Genomic DNA, 17,673 nt, shown 5'->3' with positions numbered 1-17,673 from the left:
CCACGACAGGAGCGTGAGAACTTATAGCCGATTGCGGCGCGACATATATACTTCCGTGGTTCCCACGCGAGGATATTTAGCAGTATAACGGCTTTTTGGCAGTAGATCAGTAAGAACAACCCTTTGTCGCCGTCGTCAACTGTGAGCAAACCTCTGTTTCCCCCAACGCTGACGGTTCCCAACACTGAACTACAGCCCCTCAGCCTCAATATAGAAGCTTCCACCAAATTCCCTCGGATCGCGAGCCGGGCGTGATCAGGGAAGAATACCGTAGGTCAAGGTCATCAAAACCTTCCGCAGTGATTCTAACAAACTATATGTTCTTGTCCAGTTACTATCACTATACGGTACACGACTCCACACTTTGGCCATGGCCGAAAACGAACAGACTTCAGCAGCCGAGCAAAGGGCATTTGCTGTTGCTAGGTTAAAACGCGCCGCATCGTTACCGAGAATGAAGGACGGGAGACGACCCCCGATGCACACAGAAGCCGTCAGTGAAGGAGAAAAGGTCGCCAACGGGGATGTGCCGACGGAAGTTGCTGAGGCTTTAACGTCAAACGTGAAGGAAGAGGTCAAAACGGAGGAGAGGGCACCGAGCAGGGAAGAGGTGCAGGTTGACGCAGAAGTGGATGCCGAGGTGGAGCCTGTTGAGGCAGCGAGGAATGGGGCGCACTATCATGGAGACGATAGGCACACACCAGAGCCTGCGCCCAAGACGAAGAGACGTTCACGATCGCGTTCTCGTTCAAGGGGGTCGAGGGATTTCAAGGGCAAGGCTCGGAACATCGAGACACCAACACCAATACCGGGGGATTCTTCTCAGGATGAATCACTTCCAATGGTCTATCCTCAAATGATGCTCCCAGTAACTATCCCTCCCTTCCACTCCCCCACGCCCTCACGCATCGCTGAACTGCAGAGATCTGGGTTCTTACGTTCACCGACGCCCACGTCTCCAGAGCCAGGCGCGTTCTATTCCAGGACAGCTTCGCCAACACCTCTGCTACCGACGCTCGAAGCTCTCCAGAAAGGCATGTTATCTCGGTCCAACAGCGCCGTGGTCGGTAGACGCATGGCGATGCATAAGCTCACGGGGGGCAAGGATTCATATGATCCCTCTCCTTCGCCGACACCCCCACTAAATGGGGCCAAGCTCGGGAGGAATAACACAGTGTCTGGGGGCGAGCGAACGGCGGCTAGGCAGCTCATGCTTAGTCGCTTAGGCGGCCGTTTCAACAAAGATACAGACCTGGACACGCAAGCTAGTGCCGGAGAAGACATAGTCAGGGCGCCCACTCCGAAGCGCCGTAGGCGGCGTTCAAGAAGACAATCTGCTTCTGCGAGCAATACCGGAATTTCAGATTCTGAGCATGTATCAACGCCGAACACCCCAATAAAGTCAGAAACGCCACTTCTACCTTCTTTGGACGACGTTGCCGCCCTACGAGCACTTTCAACTACGCCTAGTCATGCACTGCCTCCGCCGACCCCCCCAGAACCTGTACCTATGACGGTGAATCTTAATGAACAATACGATCCCCCAGAACGTCCTGACCCCAAACGACGGCGAAGCGTACTTGTTGAGGAGGAAGAGGAAGAGGACCGAGTACCTAACCAGATACTACACAATGGAATGCCCGGTACACCTCAGCGCTCTTTTGCAGCCCTTATGCAATCTCGGCAGCCCCACTCTTCTGATGCGCCTTCAAATGCTTCGTCGGATTCTGCGCCGGCTTCAGCGGTAGGCGTACCTGTGTTCCTAAGCGCGGCCTTCAGAACGCCGTCTAGGCAGGATACGTTCCCAAGTAGCCCTTTTACCACCCCGCTGAGAGAAAGGCTGGGTGATGATGACGAAGAACAAGTCCTATACCAGGCTGCTCGGCCGCTCCTCGATGATACCTTTGATCGCGAGATTAGTTGGATAGCTGATCCAGGTATGTCATTGTCATATATCATAGAGACGAGTATACTCATGTATCTTGCACCAGTGCCTGAAATTCGCATGCCTGTTGACGATGTTGATGACGACGACGATATGGCTGACGACGAACCTTATGAAGAACCATCAGAGTCCAATCGATCGTCCGTTGGATTTGTTCATGATGAATCTTACCCAGATGACCATGATCAATCCCGGGCCTCGTCGTCCAAAAGTGTCATCATTGAGTCTGAGGTCTCTCCAGATCCCCAATTCACGGTCCCTGCTTCTCCTTCATCAGTCGCCGAATACTCCCAAACGCAGTCACTTGTCATCGCCAGTGATGACTCTGCTCAGTTGTCACCGCGATCATACCCCACACGCCTCTCTGTTGCCTCTCGCATACAGAGTGATCGCTCGCCGATAAACTCTGAATTCCATGAGTGGGATGATCGCTCAGGGGGTGAAGGGCTACCCAGGCGCAATGGCGAGCAACTCTGGGAGAAAGTCAAGGGCGCTTTCTCCAGATCTGGGTCAAGTGCCGGGCGGCGGTCGAGGACGAACAGCATTGTCAATCGTGATAGGCGCGAACCTGGCGATTCCAGCTTCAACCGTGAAAGTGGCGCTAGTCTCACTAGCTCTAAGACGGATCGAGGGGATTCGAATGTCAGAACGTCACTTATGCAATCTCCATCGGCGTCTGCTTCGATAGTGTCGTTGTCTCCACATCTCGGTTCGCGGGGCGCTGCTTCACCTGCCCTTGCTTCTTCAGCAGATCTTATGAAGTATCAACACGAGAAGCTTTTCCCGTTCCCTGGGATTATCAAGCTGGAAGAACAGAGAATCAGAGCCAAGGGCTTGCTCTCCGCCTCATCGCCTGATCTGAACGGGCAAGAGGAGGAGCAGCCTCCACTTTCCGGTTCCTTTACTGCTTCTGCCGGGTCTCCTGTTGCAGCAAGGGACAGGAAGCTCTCGCATCAAGCCTCCGACACTCGACTATTGTCGAAGTATAATTCTCCTCCCATCTCGGCCACCCCTTCGTCGTCGTCGCAACATGAGAAGTCCCCCAACCTGTCCCCGAACTCTCCTCAGTCGACCATTGGAGGAAACGGTGCGAAGCATTCGCTTCCAATGACGCTCACGGGTGTCAAACAATGGCTTAGCAAAAACAAAAACATATTCTCAACTCAATCCTCTCCTTCAAGTACACCTACGATCTCTCCACCTATATTCCAGAGCGGGACATTCCCCGCGTCACCCTCACCAAACGCGAACAAAAAGCCTTCTCTCTCAGATCTGTTGCGAATCCGCAAAGAGAGCGACCTCGGAGCGGACTGGGAAGAGATAGGAAACGAGAAGTCTCGCACACCTACGACCGCCCCCGGGAGCGCGGTTTCGCAGCAGTCGCCGGTTCTCATTACCCCCCAACCTCCCCAACCTCCCCAGACGCCAGTTAGCCCAACAAAGCCACTCGCCCCCGTACGCGGTGAATCGACGGACACAGAAAAGACGCCCAAAGCAAGGAAGGTTATGCCTGCGTCCGATTCAGAGCCTGATTTCTCGAGTCCATATCCTAGTTGGACAACGACTTCGACTTTCCAACCACTTCCTGAGCCACCCGCCCCATCATCACCCCCCGAACCTCCCTCATCAACCACTCCAGACCCCACGTCCTCACTGAGCGATTATCCTGCTGCCACTACCTCTACATCCTCCTCAGCCTCATCATCCCAATCACGGGAGTCGCACTTCACTGAGCAGCGCCCTCCGCCTGTTGAATCACAAGGACATGTTGTGCTTGAGCGACTGGAAGAGAACCTAGCTCGCGGATCGAGGAGTCCAATGTGGGCGTCGGCCGTAGATGACCCAGCAAGGAAGCTCGTCCTATCATCTCCTGTCCTCCAGGTCGTGAATCCCAATACGGTCAAGGATCGTTTCCTCTTCCTGTTTACCGACATCTTGGTCATTGCGAAGCCAGTCACTCCGGATCACGACAGCTTCATCGACTCGTATAAACCCAGTCCATCAGACAGGAAGTTCGTTGTGAAGAGTGTAGTCCAACTTCGCCAGCTGCGATTCTGTGACGATCGAATTGAGCATCAATCAAAGGCAAATTACACAGTGCCACCACGTAACCCTTTGATTCGCACCTTCGTCCACCAGTTCTCCAAGGATCCAGACCACGCAATCAGCACGCTTTTTGCGAAGACAGGCACGCGGGATGATCCAACGGTACTCGGCCAGCTGCTCTTCAAGACGCTAGATCTTGACCGAACGCGGTTGGGTGATTATCTATCGCGGAGAACATCAAAGCTTGTGTTGAAGTCCTTTATTAACTCCTTTGGGTTCGCCGGTATGAGGATCGACAAAGCCCTTCGCGCGTTTCTGTTATCTATAAATATCCCCAGTCGCGGTCCCCTCGACCACAAATCCATGGACTACTTGCTTGATTCTTTCGCAAGTCGGTGGTACGAGGCCCACGCTGGTGGAATTGCGTACGACAAGGATTTGGCTATCAGACTCGTGCGAGCATTGGTGCAGTTAAATGAACTTCTCCATGAAGGCATTTCCCAGGTTAATGGACCAACGCGTTACCCGAGACGCAACATTACGCGAAGGGATTTCATTGAGGCTTTCCGCCGTTACGATGTCAGGTACCTTGTCACTGACGAAGTATTGGAGGAAGCTTACAATTCGATAAAAGACGAACGTCTTTGCCAAGCGCGGAATTCTGCATCGAGTCCACCCGATATATTCATCATGGTCAAACGTCCCCTTCCTACTCGTCTCACATATAAAGTCCAATCTGAACCCATCATCCTCCGCATTCCCCAGTCAGACCCGCATCTCACCATCCACCTTTATGGCCAAAACCTAACCTTCGATCCTCCAACCCTCAACTTTGGTAAATCCTCCGAAGTCTCCTTCCGCATCATGGGCACATCCCTGGGTCCGAAGACCTTGATCATGGTTCGCGCTGGCCCCAATGCTAATTTGTATTCGGGTCTGCCACTGAGCCATTCTCTCGAGGTCGAACGCGCTTTCATGAGAAATACCTTCCAGATTGCTTTCCTCAACCACAACAACTGCAAGCGGAGGTATATGTTCAGTGTCGACGACCCTCTCATACGTCATCAGTGGGCGGTATCACTCAAACGCCAGATTGATAGCTCTACTAATTCAACCAACTCGGCCTCTAATGGTGGGCGACCAGGCCCGTCCAAATTTTACCGGGCGGCGGAACACTTGGCGTTCCGAATCCTTCAGGAGACACTGCTGGGTAGCGATGCCTTTTCTTCACGGCTTTCTTCAAAACTCTTGGACAAACCTTCACGCATGTCTCCGTCACCTTCACCCAGCCCGGGCCGTTTCCTCGTCGATCAACGGAATCCTACAAACGGGAGTCGCGCAGCTGCCCACATCCGATCCAAGTCCCGCAGTCAACTGTACCGTCAAGGTGCTGGTCGGAACGAGCTAGATCTAGCAAACTCGACTGGGAGTGCCTATGAGAAGGACTCGTCTGCTGAGGAGCAATACACGCGCGTCAACGGCCCGCTCTGGTCTAACCAAGAGTTGGAGCTACAATGCCAACAAAATAGCTCCATCGCACTTGTGCTATCTTTCCTGCAGGTTGGTGCACCCGACCTGGGGAAGGACGTCCTTTCGTAGAGGGTTCGTTGTTTTCGTTTGATTAATTCTCTGTACGTATTATTCTGATGTCTAGAAAGCACGCTCACTCTTTCCCCTAACTGTATCTAGTCTATTCGCTGTCTTGCTTTGGTGTATTCATCGACTGTGCTACATACCATAATTTGCGTCCACGACTCTGCTTTAATCTAATCATATACGCAGTACTCGACTATTTATCTACTTCTGGGCCTCATCGACATTATACATGATACTGCATTGCATTGATATGCCTCTCATTCTCCTTACATACGTACTACATACTCTGGATGGTCACTGAATTTATCTGGTTCTAATCGCAGCGCATCCGTAAATTTGCGCAAGTTTGAATCGGAAGCCTTCGCTGAAAGCGCTCAGTTGGTCCGGTTGTCAAGCGCCACAGCTTCTTGCCAGCCACCTCCATCGTCCAGCATTCATGGTCCCGGAGTGTTAGCTCCTCTGCGCTGCCACACCCCCCAGCTCAGCATTGGCCATTGTACTACGTCTTCCGAACCCCATTCATAAGTGCTGATGGCTCGGGTTTATCGCGATGTAAACCAGAGGTTTGGACTGTCTTGGTATGACTATGGTAAGTACCTGAGGGCTGGACCCATCTAAATTGAAACTGAGGCAATTGGGATGAATTGCGCGTGTAGAGGCCTTCCACATCGAATGGAGCCAACCGGAGCGATACGAAATTACTTGCCGAGTCGGTGGTGGCAAGTACTCGGATGTATGTAAAAATGACCTACCGTAACGAGAATGTAGACTAACGAGGTTACTTTTCGGGTTTAGGTTTTCGGGGCTTTGGATGTGGAAAACAATGACCCTTGTGTGATCAAGGTCCTGAAGCCCGTCGCTGCACGAAAGGTCAAGCGCGAGATCAAGATTCTCCGCAATCTCGCTGGAGGCCCCAACGTTATTGGATTGCTGGACGTCGTTCGGGACTCCTCGAAGAGATACCACAGCTTGGTGATGGAGTATGTGGACAATGTGGAATGGAAACAGTTGTTCCCCAAAATGACAGAAGGGGACATCAAACATTACACGTTCCAACTATTGAAGGTGAGCCCTCTTTGTCTTTTTTCATCTACTGTCGAGTGGTCTCCTTGAACTTTAATGTGTGCGCAGGCTCTGGACTTCACCCACTCGCATGGTGTTATCCACCGCGATGTTAAACCAGGCAATGTAATGATCAACCATTCTCGTGGAGAGGTGCGTCATAGCTTCGTATGATACTACGACGAACCAACCCTCGTGCTGATGGACGACATGTAGCTTAAGCTTATCGACTGGGGACTCGCGGAATTCTACCACCCAGACACTGAATATCATATTCGCGTCGGTTCGCGCTACTACAAGGCGCCAGAACTGTTGGTCGGCTATAAAATGTACGATTACAGCCTCGACCTATGGAGTGTCGGTTGCATGTTTGCATCCATGGTACGGACCTTATTATTGCTTCTAGGACAGCACTTCACCGGTGACTTACGTGTTGCAGATCTTTCGACGCGAACATTTTTTCCGCGGTTTGGATAATGACGATCAGCTATTGAAGATTATGAAAGTACTCGGGACACCGAAATTCGATCAGTACCTACAAAAATATTCTATACACCTTGAAACGGACCATGAGGCCCTTCTTCAAGAGTAAGCTCTCCTTCATGCTCCACTGATGGGTATAGAAGAGGTCTGACTTCTTACTTTTGCTAGCTATTCGCGGCTTGCTTGGACGCGATTCATTACCGCCGACAACCAATCAGTAGCTTCAGTTGAGGCAATTGATCTACTGGATAAACTGCTCAGATATGATCATCAGGAACGGTTGACAGCCTCTGAGGCTCAGTCACATATTTACTTCAGTGAGTAGTTGACTCATTAGATGAAGCATTATCGTTGATGCGCAAGGTGTAGATTCGGTTCGCTTGGAAGCTTCATCCGGAAAGAAGGAAGCAGTCAGTGACTCCGGATTCTGTTCTACATGATATGGTATGCATGCGCTGATAATATTGAACTATTATGTTTCTCTCCTTGATTCCATTCATTATTTATTACTCTCCTTGTAGGAGATAGAGCGTCTGGAGCTTGCTTGTAGACATGCCACCATCTGAATATGCCTCGGGCCCTTGTTACCTTTCTACTCATGTCGATTCTCGATTCTAGTGTATTGATAAAACTCAACCTCAAGCTTGATGCATGTAGCCCTTACCTACTTTGTTCGAAATGACACACGGTTTGCTTCGTGAATTTGACTGCACAGTTCGATGAGCCGGGGGTAGCCCCTGGGAGGAGCCCTGATATGGGACATACTGCAAATGATCTGTTCCAGCAGGCGTGCAACGTGGGCACCGACCGGCGAACATGCATGATGGCCATCATCTCATTGTATCTCAGGGCATATAATTATTTGTATCCCATCGCATGCAAGGTCGGCTAAAAATTTCCCTTCCCTATCAGAATCCCTCCTGGCGAGACCGTGACACTACGACTCGGAGGTCCCCAGCGTAATCTATATAAGGCGAGCTCTCCCAGTCGTCCCCATCGAATTCGCCACAATGCAGCAGGTACACCCTCGCGCTCGTGTTCATCGATCGAAGACGGACGGTGCTGCTGCAATGGGGGGACACCGACACGCCGCCCACCAATACCAGCACGCTCGGCGTACCGAGCCATCCCCCCACACCCATACGCATTATCCCGCCGAAGAAGCGGGCATTTCCAGTCCCTGGCAGCATATGGCCCAAAATTACGCGTGGGTCACCGAGCAGGAGTTCGTCAAACACGAGAAGCAGACGGGGAAGAAGACGAACAAGTGGATTTTGGAAGATGAGATCCTCATATCTGAGCTCCATGCAGCCGAAGGGAAAGGAGCTTCGGGGGGGAAGGCACAGACTTCATACCATCACGCTGAAGTGAACTTGAAGGGGAGTAGGCCCCCGCTACGAAGACAATACGCGTACCCTTGGCCGGCTGACGGTGAACGATGGGAAGAAGTGCTATGCGCTTACGAGATTGAGGCAGACCGGTGGATGAGGGAACAAGAGCAGGCACGACGGCTGGCTATGGAACGAGAACGTATAAAGAATCGAGTCCTACAAGAGGAGTACATACGGAGAGAGGCAGCTCATCAACGACAACGACAGAAGGAAGCAGAGAAGCGACTTCGCATGGAAGAAGAACGGATGAGGCGACTTGCTGCCTTGCGCGAGCAGGAACGGAAGGAACGCGCTCAAGCCGACAAGGCTACAGTCGACGCCTGGCGCGAATACGAAGAGCGATGGAAAGCTCTTGCGTCGCAGACCGATCCTCTAAACTTCGCCTCGATACCCTGGCCTGTCGTCTTGCCGCCGACAACGCCGACCGGGATCACGTCTGCGGCCATTGTGCTGTTCCTGTATTCCCCCTTGCACTCACCAGGCCAGTCGCGGAAGGATCGGATACGGCACGCGCAGTTGCGCTGGCATCCTGACCGTTTCCGAAAGGTGCTGGAACGTGTTGCGGAAACAGATAGAGAGGCCGTCGAGGAGGGCGTGGGCATCGTCGCGCGTTGCCTAAACGACCTCATGGCAAGAGAGGCTGTAGCCTCGCGCCACCAAGTAAGCCTTACTCCGTCTCCACTGTACACGTCCTTGCAATACTGATTTCATATGTAACCAGAAGCCCACAATGTGACGGCACCCATTGCACCATGATGCATACTACTTAGATTATTTCTGCCCGAGGCAGTTATCTATGCAGGCCCACGGATTATACAAGCCGTGGTTCTAGCGGTATTCGCTGCCCTACATCGCTTCGCGGCTCGAACGTGCGAGCTCGTTGCTGTTGGGACAGGACTACTTCGATCACCGTGAGGATGCTCAACTTATGTTCGATGTATATACCATGTTATCGAAATTAAGACTCATATCATCGCTTCATGTAGTACTGGCGGTGACGATAAGAAGCCCGCCGACACACGTCTATTATATTGCTTCCGTATGTTGCTTGAAACATATGAAGACCGTATGTTTATGAGATCTACCTCAAGTTCGGACTGGCGGGCCTTGGCCCCTCAATCAGATTACTCTAGATGGCTGGCCGACATTTCACAAGAAATTCATGACCCACTTGAGCACTGGCACACCATCCCCCAACCCGTTTTCTCCCTCTGCCTCTCCTGTCCCCAATCCCATTACCCGTTCAAACTCTCGCCGATATTCACCTTGCCGAGTTTCTGCCTCTTTCAGCTCGCGATCCCGATGTGCTTCTGCCTCTCTTTCGCGTGCCTCAAGTTCCACCTCTCTAGCTCACCGTGCCTGAAGTATCTCCATCTCCCTCCTACGAGCCAGGCGTGCCCCTGTTTCGGCTTCTTGTCGCATCCGTCCTTCCAACTGGATCGTCGTTTTGGAGGGTGCGAGTCGTGATTTTTCCAAATCCTTCACTCGAGTATCGACTTCGCACTCGCGCAAGGGAGGCTCGAGATGTATGATCGGCCTCGTGGTTTTAAACGACCGTTGAGATACTACATTCCGTGCCTCAGCATCTATCCTATCCGTGGCTCATGCATCGAGAATATCAAGACAAGTGATGCCCGAGAATTCTCGTCAAATGTCTTCGTCCATGATGTTGGAAGTAGGTCGCATGATCCGAATTCTACCTAACCGTGTGTAGGATACGCCTAAGGATTTGTACCCAAGAAGAGTACCATATACAACGATAATGAGAGGAGGATGGATTAAACAGCTTGAGTCGTCTCGGGGAGCCCATGACTGGACATTCGGAGAAGATAGAGCTGGACGTTGGCTTGATCGTATAAAGAACTACCGAGTACGCGTAATATACAGTAGGCATCCCAATCAGGCGTCATTATATCTAGATATGATCCCTATACCTTTGTGATGTCTTGATCTTGTAAGCAGGTCCGCGAAAATACTAGGAGGTTGAGAATTTCAGTGAGTGAAGTATTCAAGAGTTCATCAAAGTCTTTACTGATTTCCTGTGGACATTTATTGGGATGTGGTAGGGCTATACAATAAACCGTCAATTCACTCGTCTCGTCAACGACATCCTTTCCTGCACCACTCTGCAGATATATTGTCGTGTTTGGAATCATGACCATGTCTTATGAAATAGACGTAGAGAAAGGAATCTGGTGAGTAGGATATCCAGAATTTGTCATGACAAGGCAAGAGGGCGGAAGATGATAGATGGTTCAAGTACAGACCAGGCCTTACGTGGAAGGTGAGTCCTCAACCAAACTTGGAATATGCTGTATGGTATGACAATATATAGCTGTCCATGTATACTCTAATTTCAATGGACTCCGGGAGTGACCGTCTCATTATACTGAGGAGGAAGTATTTCTCATGAAGAGCTGATATATACAAGGGTCTACTGCTCAAGAGTATTCCGATGGAAGCCGCATTAATCTACGTGAGTATTGAACTGTTCTGTGCATAGTCTGAAGATGATACTGCATTATCAAGTCGGCCTCAGACATTGGGGGAAGGACTGAGTACGAAAGCTGGGATTTTTTCTTTTGCATACACGAGCTTAATACAAGCCTTGATGGGGACAATCAGGATATGGCAATTCAGCTACTGTAGTGGGCTAGAGGAAACGGGATCGCTGTACTTCCTCCATACCTGTACCGTGCTCCCAGTAAAGCCCTTTCACAAGGTCGGCCAACTGGCAAAAAATTGAAGTCAACACAATCCCCTGACCAAAAATAGGAGTTGCTCGATCATGATCGGGTGTGCCAAACCCCAGCTGACCCCACAGTGGCACATTGTTCGGGGAGAAGGTTTCATTCTTGCCGGTACTTGGTTCTTCGACGTGAATGTTGAATATTTGAATGGGCCACACTGAGGGCGGGACCGAGGCAGACACATACCCGGAAGGCGGGGAATCAGCATGTCATTCTCACGAGTTCTTACTATTACTACATTCATACCGCTCGGCTTTCTCACTCCTGACTCTCAACCACCATGTCGCTTCTCCATTATCACCCATTCAAGGGTCTGTACCTCGCCGTCGAGCTCGCATTCACTCTTTTCGTACGAGTACCCGTGTGGGTTGCCCTCTCGTTGCCCAGGTAAGAGAGCCATTTGTCCTGTGAGCTACGTCTCAAACGCTCGCGTCGCGTTTAGGTCATGGCGCCCGAGACCGTCCTGGAGTATCAAGCGTGTCTTGCACCTGAAGTTGTTCAAGACTGGGATCAAAGTCCTGGGCAGGTTCGTTCAAAGCCTTGGTTGAACAGTAGCCATCTACTTACATAGTTCGACCACGCAGGACCGGTCCACTTGTGGACACTCCTTCACATCTTGCCATTGCCCCAGGCGTCGACGTGAACGGCGTCTGGGTTGACCCCGTACCCCATCTCATCACTTCCCCTCTCACCGAGTGGTCCAGAGCAGCAGGCGTAGACTCCATCAAGATCCCGGGATATTGGATTCACAAGCAGGGCGCGACAATTCCGGTAGGCGCACCCCCCATGCCGGGAGAGAAAGTCCTGTACTCGATGCACGGTGGCGCGTACACGCGTCTGTCAGCACACCCCTCAAATCTCATCGCCGCCGTCTCAAAGGGGATTCTGAAACACACCGACTCCATACACAGGGTCTTCGCCATCGAATATCGGCTTTCTTCTGAGTCATTCGCGCCGTTCCCCGCAGCACTCCTCGATGCCTTGGCGGGGTACAATTATCTTGTCAATCAAGTCGGCATCCACCCCGCTGATATCGTGTTCGAAGGTGATTCTGCGGGGGCTAATTTGGCACACGCTCTCACGCGGTATCTCATCGAGCACCAGAATGACGCGAATGCCCAGCTTCCTGCCCCGCCTGGATCACTGCTGCTCCTCTCGCCGTGGGTTGACTTGTCCAGCTCACACGACAGGAATCCCGGTACCGATTCGTCATTCCGTTTCGCTGATTCAGACTACCTTGACGTGCGTCCCGGGAAGAATAACATTACTTGGTCAAAGGATGTATTCATTGGCCCCCATGGCTATGGCGCTGCCGAAACCAACCGATATATCTCGCCCGCCGCGAAGAATCCTATGATCTTCGATTCTGACAGTCGCAAGGGCACCTCTTTGTTTAAGGGATTTCCGAGGACATTTATTGTCGTTGGTGGTGCTGAAGCGCTGTATGACCAGATCAAGACGTTCATTGATCGTATGGTCAGCGAGCTGGGTCATGGGGACGGGGTGAAAGACGGTGAAGGCAAAGTAGCATGGTATGAGGCACCTGACGCTGTGCACGATTTCTTGATATTCGCTTGGCACGAGCCTGAGCGTACTGATACGCTCAAGGCCATTGCTGCTTGGATCGACAAAGCCTAGTCACAGTTCACCCTCCGCTTTCTACAATTTTTGATTTATTTTGGAGTCTAGGGCGGGGCTACGTATTTATTGTTCTGTCCGTAATGCTCATGTAGTGCTTCGTTTTGGTAACTCTATCGTCTGTCGTGATCCATTACTTGCGGGAAATGATATGGCTCTCAGGAGTTCGACAGGGGTGGGTCGGCGCTTTCTCAGGAATTCGTCAGCAATCTTTTGCGGCACGCCGGACATTCTCCTCCACTCCTTCTCGCCATACCACCATGTTCAGACGCGCCGCGAACTCGTCGCTACGAAGAAGTCTCCATACCTCGACGCCGCGTTCCGGTCCCGCACCGCGTTTGAACCGGCTTGGCTTCGCGCTTGGTGCCTCGACCGTGGTCGCCACTTACCTGACGTTGCGGTTGAGTCTGGATAGCCAAAAAGTCGCGTTAGATGGTCCTGCCAGTGGTTCAGCATGTACGTGCTGGTTTGCTATTGGTTTGCACCAAACTCACTCTCGTTCCGAATCCAGCTTCCAAGCCTCCGCAATCCGACTTCAGGTATCCCAGCTTTTCGCCTGCGCATGTCCCCCAGCCTGTGCGCGCCGCCGAGCCAGAGGTATCGTCCTTTGACGACGCAGAATCATCTTCGGCACCTTCTGAAACCACGGCCGAGCCCTCCTTTGCATCCGAGGACACCACAGATGCTTCTTCCACCACACCGGAGTCAGAAACTACTGGCGTCGCAGGAGAAGAGGACTCTGCTGAAGCTGGCGCAGGGGGAGGTGGTGCATACGACCCCGTTACCGGCGAGATCAATTGGGACTGCCCGTGCTTAGGTGGAATGGCTCATGGACCGTGTGGCCCACAGTTCCGCGAAGCTTTCTCGTGCTTTATCCACTCGGAGGACGAACCGAAGGGTATCAACTGCGTCGAAAAGTTCAAGGACATGCAGAATTGCTTCAGAGAGCATCCGGAGATCTATGCCGAAGGTGAGTTGCGCATGTATTGATATAGCTCATCATTCATGTCGGCTTTCTTTAGAAATTATGGATGATGATGACGACGAGCCAGAGGGTGTAGCCATCGCGGAGTCCGCTGCTGCTGACGAAGTTCGACCTCCCCCAGAGTCGGAGAAGTATGAGCCTCCAGTAGAGCACATCAACTCCTCTTCAGCAGACTCGCCGCCCTCCGACACGGCATCTACACCATCGCTGTGAACGCGCCGTCTCCCCCAAAAGTACCTCACTCTTACATTATTGTTGTATTCGCGATATATAGAGTATCCGCTGAGTATCGTTATCATTATCCCCACTCACTCATACGCCCCAGATATACATCAAATATAGAGATTATACAACAAGTCATAGCATGGTACAAGCAGGGTATCATTCATACGCATGAACTTTCAATCCATCTTGAACCTCTTCTCGATTACCCCGTCATTCAGCTTGTAGCCATTCGTAGCGAACAACTTCGATCGCATGAATGGCGAGCAATCGAAGATGTCGTGTTCTTTGGCCTAAACATAGATGTCAACGTCATATCGTGTTTATATTGTTTTGGTTTTTGAGGGAGACGTACGCGTTCTTCTAGCTCGGAGACTTTTACAGTGACCAGCTCTGGCTGGGAATGATGTTGCAGTTGGTAGTATCGAGCCTTTTCCTTGATCAGCTGCCCGAGAACGAATGCCAACAACTCTTCGTGGTCTCTCGATTGCGTTAAGTATTTCCTGAAGCCCTATTATCCCTTGTTAGCCTTAGGTTCTAGCAAAAGATATCCAGACTACGAACTCTCTGCAAAGTCTTCTTGATACTCATCTTCTGCGCGCTCACGAAGCTTCCTACGGCGACTTCGATGGCAAGGTCGATGTCGTCCGCTCTGACGTATTCGCGGAGAGCCATCTTTGCCGAGGCCTCCGCCATTCGAATCATACTTTCCAGGTGACGGACAGTGATGGGGTACGACCCGGTGGCGAGGGACTCGCGTCGCAAGTCTGAGAACAGCTTCGACATCTTCTCTTGGTCGATATCGTATAATTTAGGCTTGATCTTCTCTCTAGCGTACATGATATATTTCTTAAGAACATCTTGCGGGATGAGCTGCGGAGGATGCGTTCAGCATTTGATAGTAGAGGGAAAGGGGAGAAAGACAAACATCGGCATCAACAGTCGTTCCGACTCCCATTTCTTCCTTCTCTTTGTCAAAGCCTGGGTGGCTTCTGACATGACTCCCTACAACAAATCTGGCGAGGAGCTCATCCGCCACAGGATCTACACCATCCTTCACGACACACAACACGTCGAAACGGGATAGAATCGGCTCCGTCAGCTCGACGTTCGCCGAGAAGGGTATCGTTGGGTTGTATCGCCCTCGGATCGGATTGGCTGCAGCGATAATGGCGCATCTCGCCTGGAGCGTAGTCACAATCCCCGCCTTCGAGATCGATATAGATTGCTGTTCCATAGCTTCGTGGATAGACGTCCGGTCCGCGTCGTTCATCTTGTCGAACTCGTCAATCAGGCAGGTTCCTTTGTCCGCGAGCACCAAAGCGCCGCCTTCCAAGGTCCATTCGCGTGTTACTGGATCTTTCCTGACGCTAGCGGTCAGACCGACAGCGGAAGCGCCCTGGCCCGTGGCGAAGACTGATCGATGAGCCGTCTTCTCGACGTATTTCAGGAACTGCGATTTGGCGGTACCGGGATCACCGAGAAGCAACACGTTGATATCTCCTCTAATAGGGTGCTTGTGGTTGACGTTCTTAGGGACACCGCCAAATAGAGACACGGCGATAGCGGTTTTGATGTCTTCGTGTCCGTAGATGGAGGGTGCGATCGACTTGATGATTCGCTTTCGTATCCGTTCATCGCGAGCAAGCAATCGAATCTCTCGCTCGTCCTCTTCGGTGAGGCGGAAGGCGGCGAAAAGGTCTTCCTTCTTGTTGACATGGTTAGCTTCGATGACCGTTGAGAAGACGGGGAATCCGTTCTTGGAGTTGAGAGACGCATCGAAGTTATTGCGATACACGCCTGTGATCTCCTGTGGACAGTTATGAACACCGGTGGCATAGAACAGGCAGAAGGGTTCTTACAACTTCTTCACCAGGCTTAGCACTGTCGATGAGATCCCATAAGAGAACTACCTCGCGGTGCCTCGGTAGACGACCCGCAGGTACTGATCCTGGAGACTCTTGCAGCGTCATCTTCTGATAATTTCTGTACACGGTCTGCCATGGGTGTTTAGCACATACTCTTACAAAGGGCAGGTCAAGCTCACCTGCTCCGAGTTCACGGGGAATGGACCTTTCGATTCGCAATTGGCACAGTAACTGATCTTGACTTCCCTCGTCGCGTCTTGATAGAACGGTCCAAGGACGGCGCCACATTTTTTGCAGTCGAATTTGACGTACTTTAATTGCGGGAAGACGCCACTCCTTCGAGTGACCACGCCAGATACACGGACCAAATTATTGAGATTTGCGCGACGGAGATCGCGAAGTGAGAGGCTGAGAGGTAAGTCAGAGATCCTGACGTGGACTTCCGAGTGGATTCGTTCGTAAGCAGGGTAGTAGACCAAGATGGCGTCGAGCGCGACTTGATCGAATATTGTGAGCATGGCGGTGGGTGCGTTGGTGAGGAAGTAAGCAAGGATAGGTTTGGAAAGCGCAAGGTGTAGATAGGAAACTTCGAGGGACTCAGAGTTGGCTGTTACACATCAGTGGGTTAGAAGGATATTGGCTTCAATTACATGTAGTACGTACTTTCACCGAGGTTACGAATTCGTTGGCCGTAAACTGAGGAACCATGTTCATCGACGTATGTCATCAGGAACTGTCTGAAATGCTTTATTATTGATCTTCGGACGCGTTCATTGGCGATCCACTCGACAATGGATTTGGCCTTTATATCACTGAGTTGTTCTAAGGGTAGTTCCTATCGAAAAGAATAAGGGGTTTTCAATGTTACGCAAAGATACAGATGCTCACATCTTCAACACCATCCATATCATCTAGGTCTCGTCGCTCATCATACTGCCTTCTTGTTCGTCTTTTCATTCGCGAGATCCCTAACTCGTCGTCTAGCTCATCATCTTCGTCCATGCCGTCACTGCCTAGGAAGGCAGGCGCACGACTACGTCGCAGAGCGCGATTGCCTCGCTTTCCTTGACTCTCCAACCGATCTCTTCGAGCCATCTTCATTTCAGCAGCGCGTCGACCAGCAGCCGTTAGCTCCTCTGCTTCTTCATCGTCGTTCAGCCCAGTGTCGGAGTATGTGTCAAGAATATCATTGCCCGTGTAATCACTTTTATTACACGTTCATATCATCGGCAGCGATTAGAAAGGCTGGATCACGTACTCTTCGAGTGTTTGGCCGAATAGATCTTCTCCTTCCTCATCATCATCGGCTCCCTCCGCGTCGCGTATTGGGTCTCTCTCGTCTAAGCTGTCGTCCGTGTCGGAGAATGGTGCAGGTGGTGACGATGGGGGTAGCGAAGATGACTGGGAAAGTCTGCGCGCCGGTGTTGGCCCTGGAGGAGGCGTGACAGATCTCTGTCGCTTGCTTCCGCGGGGAGTCTACAGCAGTCCGTGAGACTACAAGCTGAGGTCGCGATTTCGAGTCCTTACCGACATATTTGCGTGGTGGTGAAACGCTTGAAGCTCGCGACGCGAATCGACGCGCTCATTATCTTTTGAGACTCCGCGCGAAAGCGCGTTTGGGCGCCTTGCAAATTCGCGCCCAGCTTCCTACCAAAACAAATGAATCGCGTCTTCCTCATTTACGGCT

At 51.6% G+C, this 17,673-nt stretch overlaps 6 protein-coding genes across 6 annotated transcripts; 5 read left to right on the top strand and 1 right to left on the bottom strand.

Moving 5' to 3' along the window:
* Positions 1-370: 370 nt before the first annotated feature.
* PC9H_007824 (uncharacterized protein) lies at positions 371-5,590 on the top strand (the record flags this gene model as incomplete). The annotated part of the gene is made up of 2 exons (XM_036777349.1): positions 371-1,937; positions 1,992-5,590. 2 exons carry the CDS (start codon positions 371-373, stop codon positions 5,588-5,590), a joined length of 5,166 nt encoding a protein of 1,721 aa, XP_036630969.1.
* Positions 5,591-6,118: 528 nt separating this feature from the next.
* Positions 6,119-7,572, top strand: CKA1_2 (Casein kinase II subunit alpha; the record flags this gene model as incomplete). Its single annotated transcript, XM_036777348.1, has 8 exons — positions 6,119-6,176; positions 6,244-6,320; positions 6,383-6,652; positions 6,719-6,802; positions 6,866-7,030; positions 7,089-7,237; positions 7,301-7,449; positions 7,502-7,572. The coding sequence occupies 8 exons, from the start codon at positions 6,119-6,121 to the stop codon at positions 7,570-7,572; spliced, it is 1,023 nt and encodes a 340-aa protein (XP_036630968.1).
* Positions 7,573-8,142: 570 nt separating this feature from the next.
* On the top strand, positions 8,143-9,228 carry PC9H_007822 (uncharacterized protein; the record flags this gene model as incomplete). The annotated part of the gene is made up of 1 exon (XM_036777347.1): positions 8,143-9,228. One exon carries the CDS (start codon positions 8,143-8,145, stop codon positions 9,226-9,228), a length of 1,086 nt encoding a protein of 361 aa, XP_036630967.1.
* A 2,325-nt stretch (positions 9,229-11,553) lies between these two features.
* On the top strand, positions 11,554-12,911 carry PC9H_007821 (uncharacterized protein; the record flags this gene model as incomplete). Its single annotated transcript, XM_036777346.1, has 3 exons — positions 11,554-11,660; positions 11,716-11,799; positions 11,858-12,911. The coding sequence occupies 3 exons, from the start codon at positions 11,554-11,556 to the stop codon at positions 12,909-12,911; spliced, it is 1,245 nt and encodes a 414-aa protein (XP_036630966.1).
* A 260-nt stretch (positions 12,912-13,171) lies between these two features.
* On the top strand, positions 13,172-14,109 carry MIA40 (Oxidoreductase; the record flags this gene model as incomplete). The annotated part of the gene is made up of 3 exons (XM_036777345.1): positions 13,172-13,367; positions 13,423-13,881; positions 13,934-14,109. 3 exons carry the CDS (start codon positions 13,172-13,174, stop codon positions 14,107-14,109), a joined length of 831 nt encoding a protein of 276 aa, XP_036630965.1.
* A 188-nt stretch (positions 14,110-14,297) lies between these two features.
* MCM2 (MCM DNA helicase complex subunit) lies at positions 14,298-17,519 on the bottom strand (the record flags this gene model as incomplete). Its single annotated transcript, XM_036777344.1, has 10 exons — positions 14,298-14,411; positions 14,474-14,629; positions 14,683-14,991; positions 15,047-15,928; positions 15,981-16,115; positions 16,166-16,593; positions 16,650-16,821; positions 16,875-17,190; positions 17,245-17,462; positions 17,514-17,519. The coding sequence occupies 10 exons, from the start codon at positions 17,517-17,519 to the stop codon at positions 14,298-14,300; spliced, it is 2,736 nt and encodes a 911-aa protein (XP_036630964.1).
* Positions 17,520-17,673: the final 154 nt, after the last annotated feature.

This window comes from Pleurotus ostreatus (genome assembly GCF_014466165.1).
Source record: "Pleurotus ostreatus strain PC9 chromosome Unknown scaffold_5, whole genome shotgun sequence".
In the NCBI taxonomy this organism is placed as follows: Eukaryota; Fungi; Basidiomycota; class Agaricomycetes; order Agaricales; family Pleurotaceae; genus Pleurotus; species Pleurotus ostreatus.
This window is presented reverse-complemented; position numbering and strand designations above follow the sequence as displayed.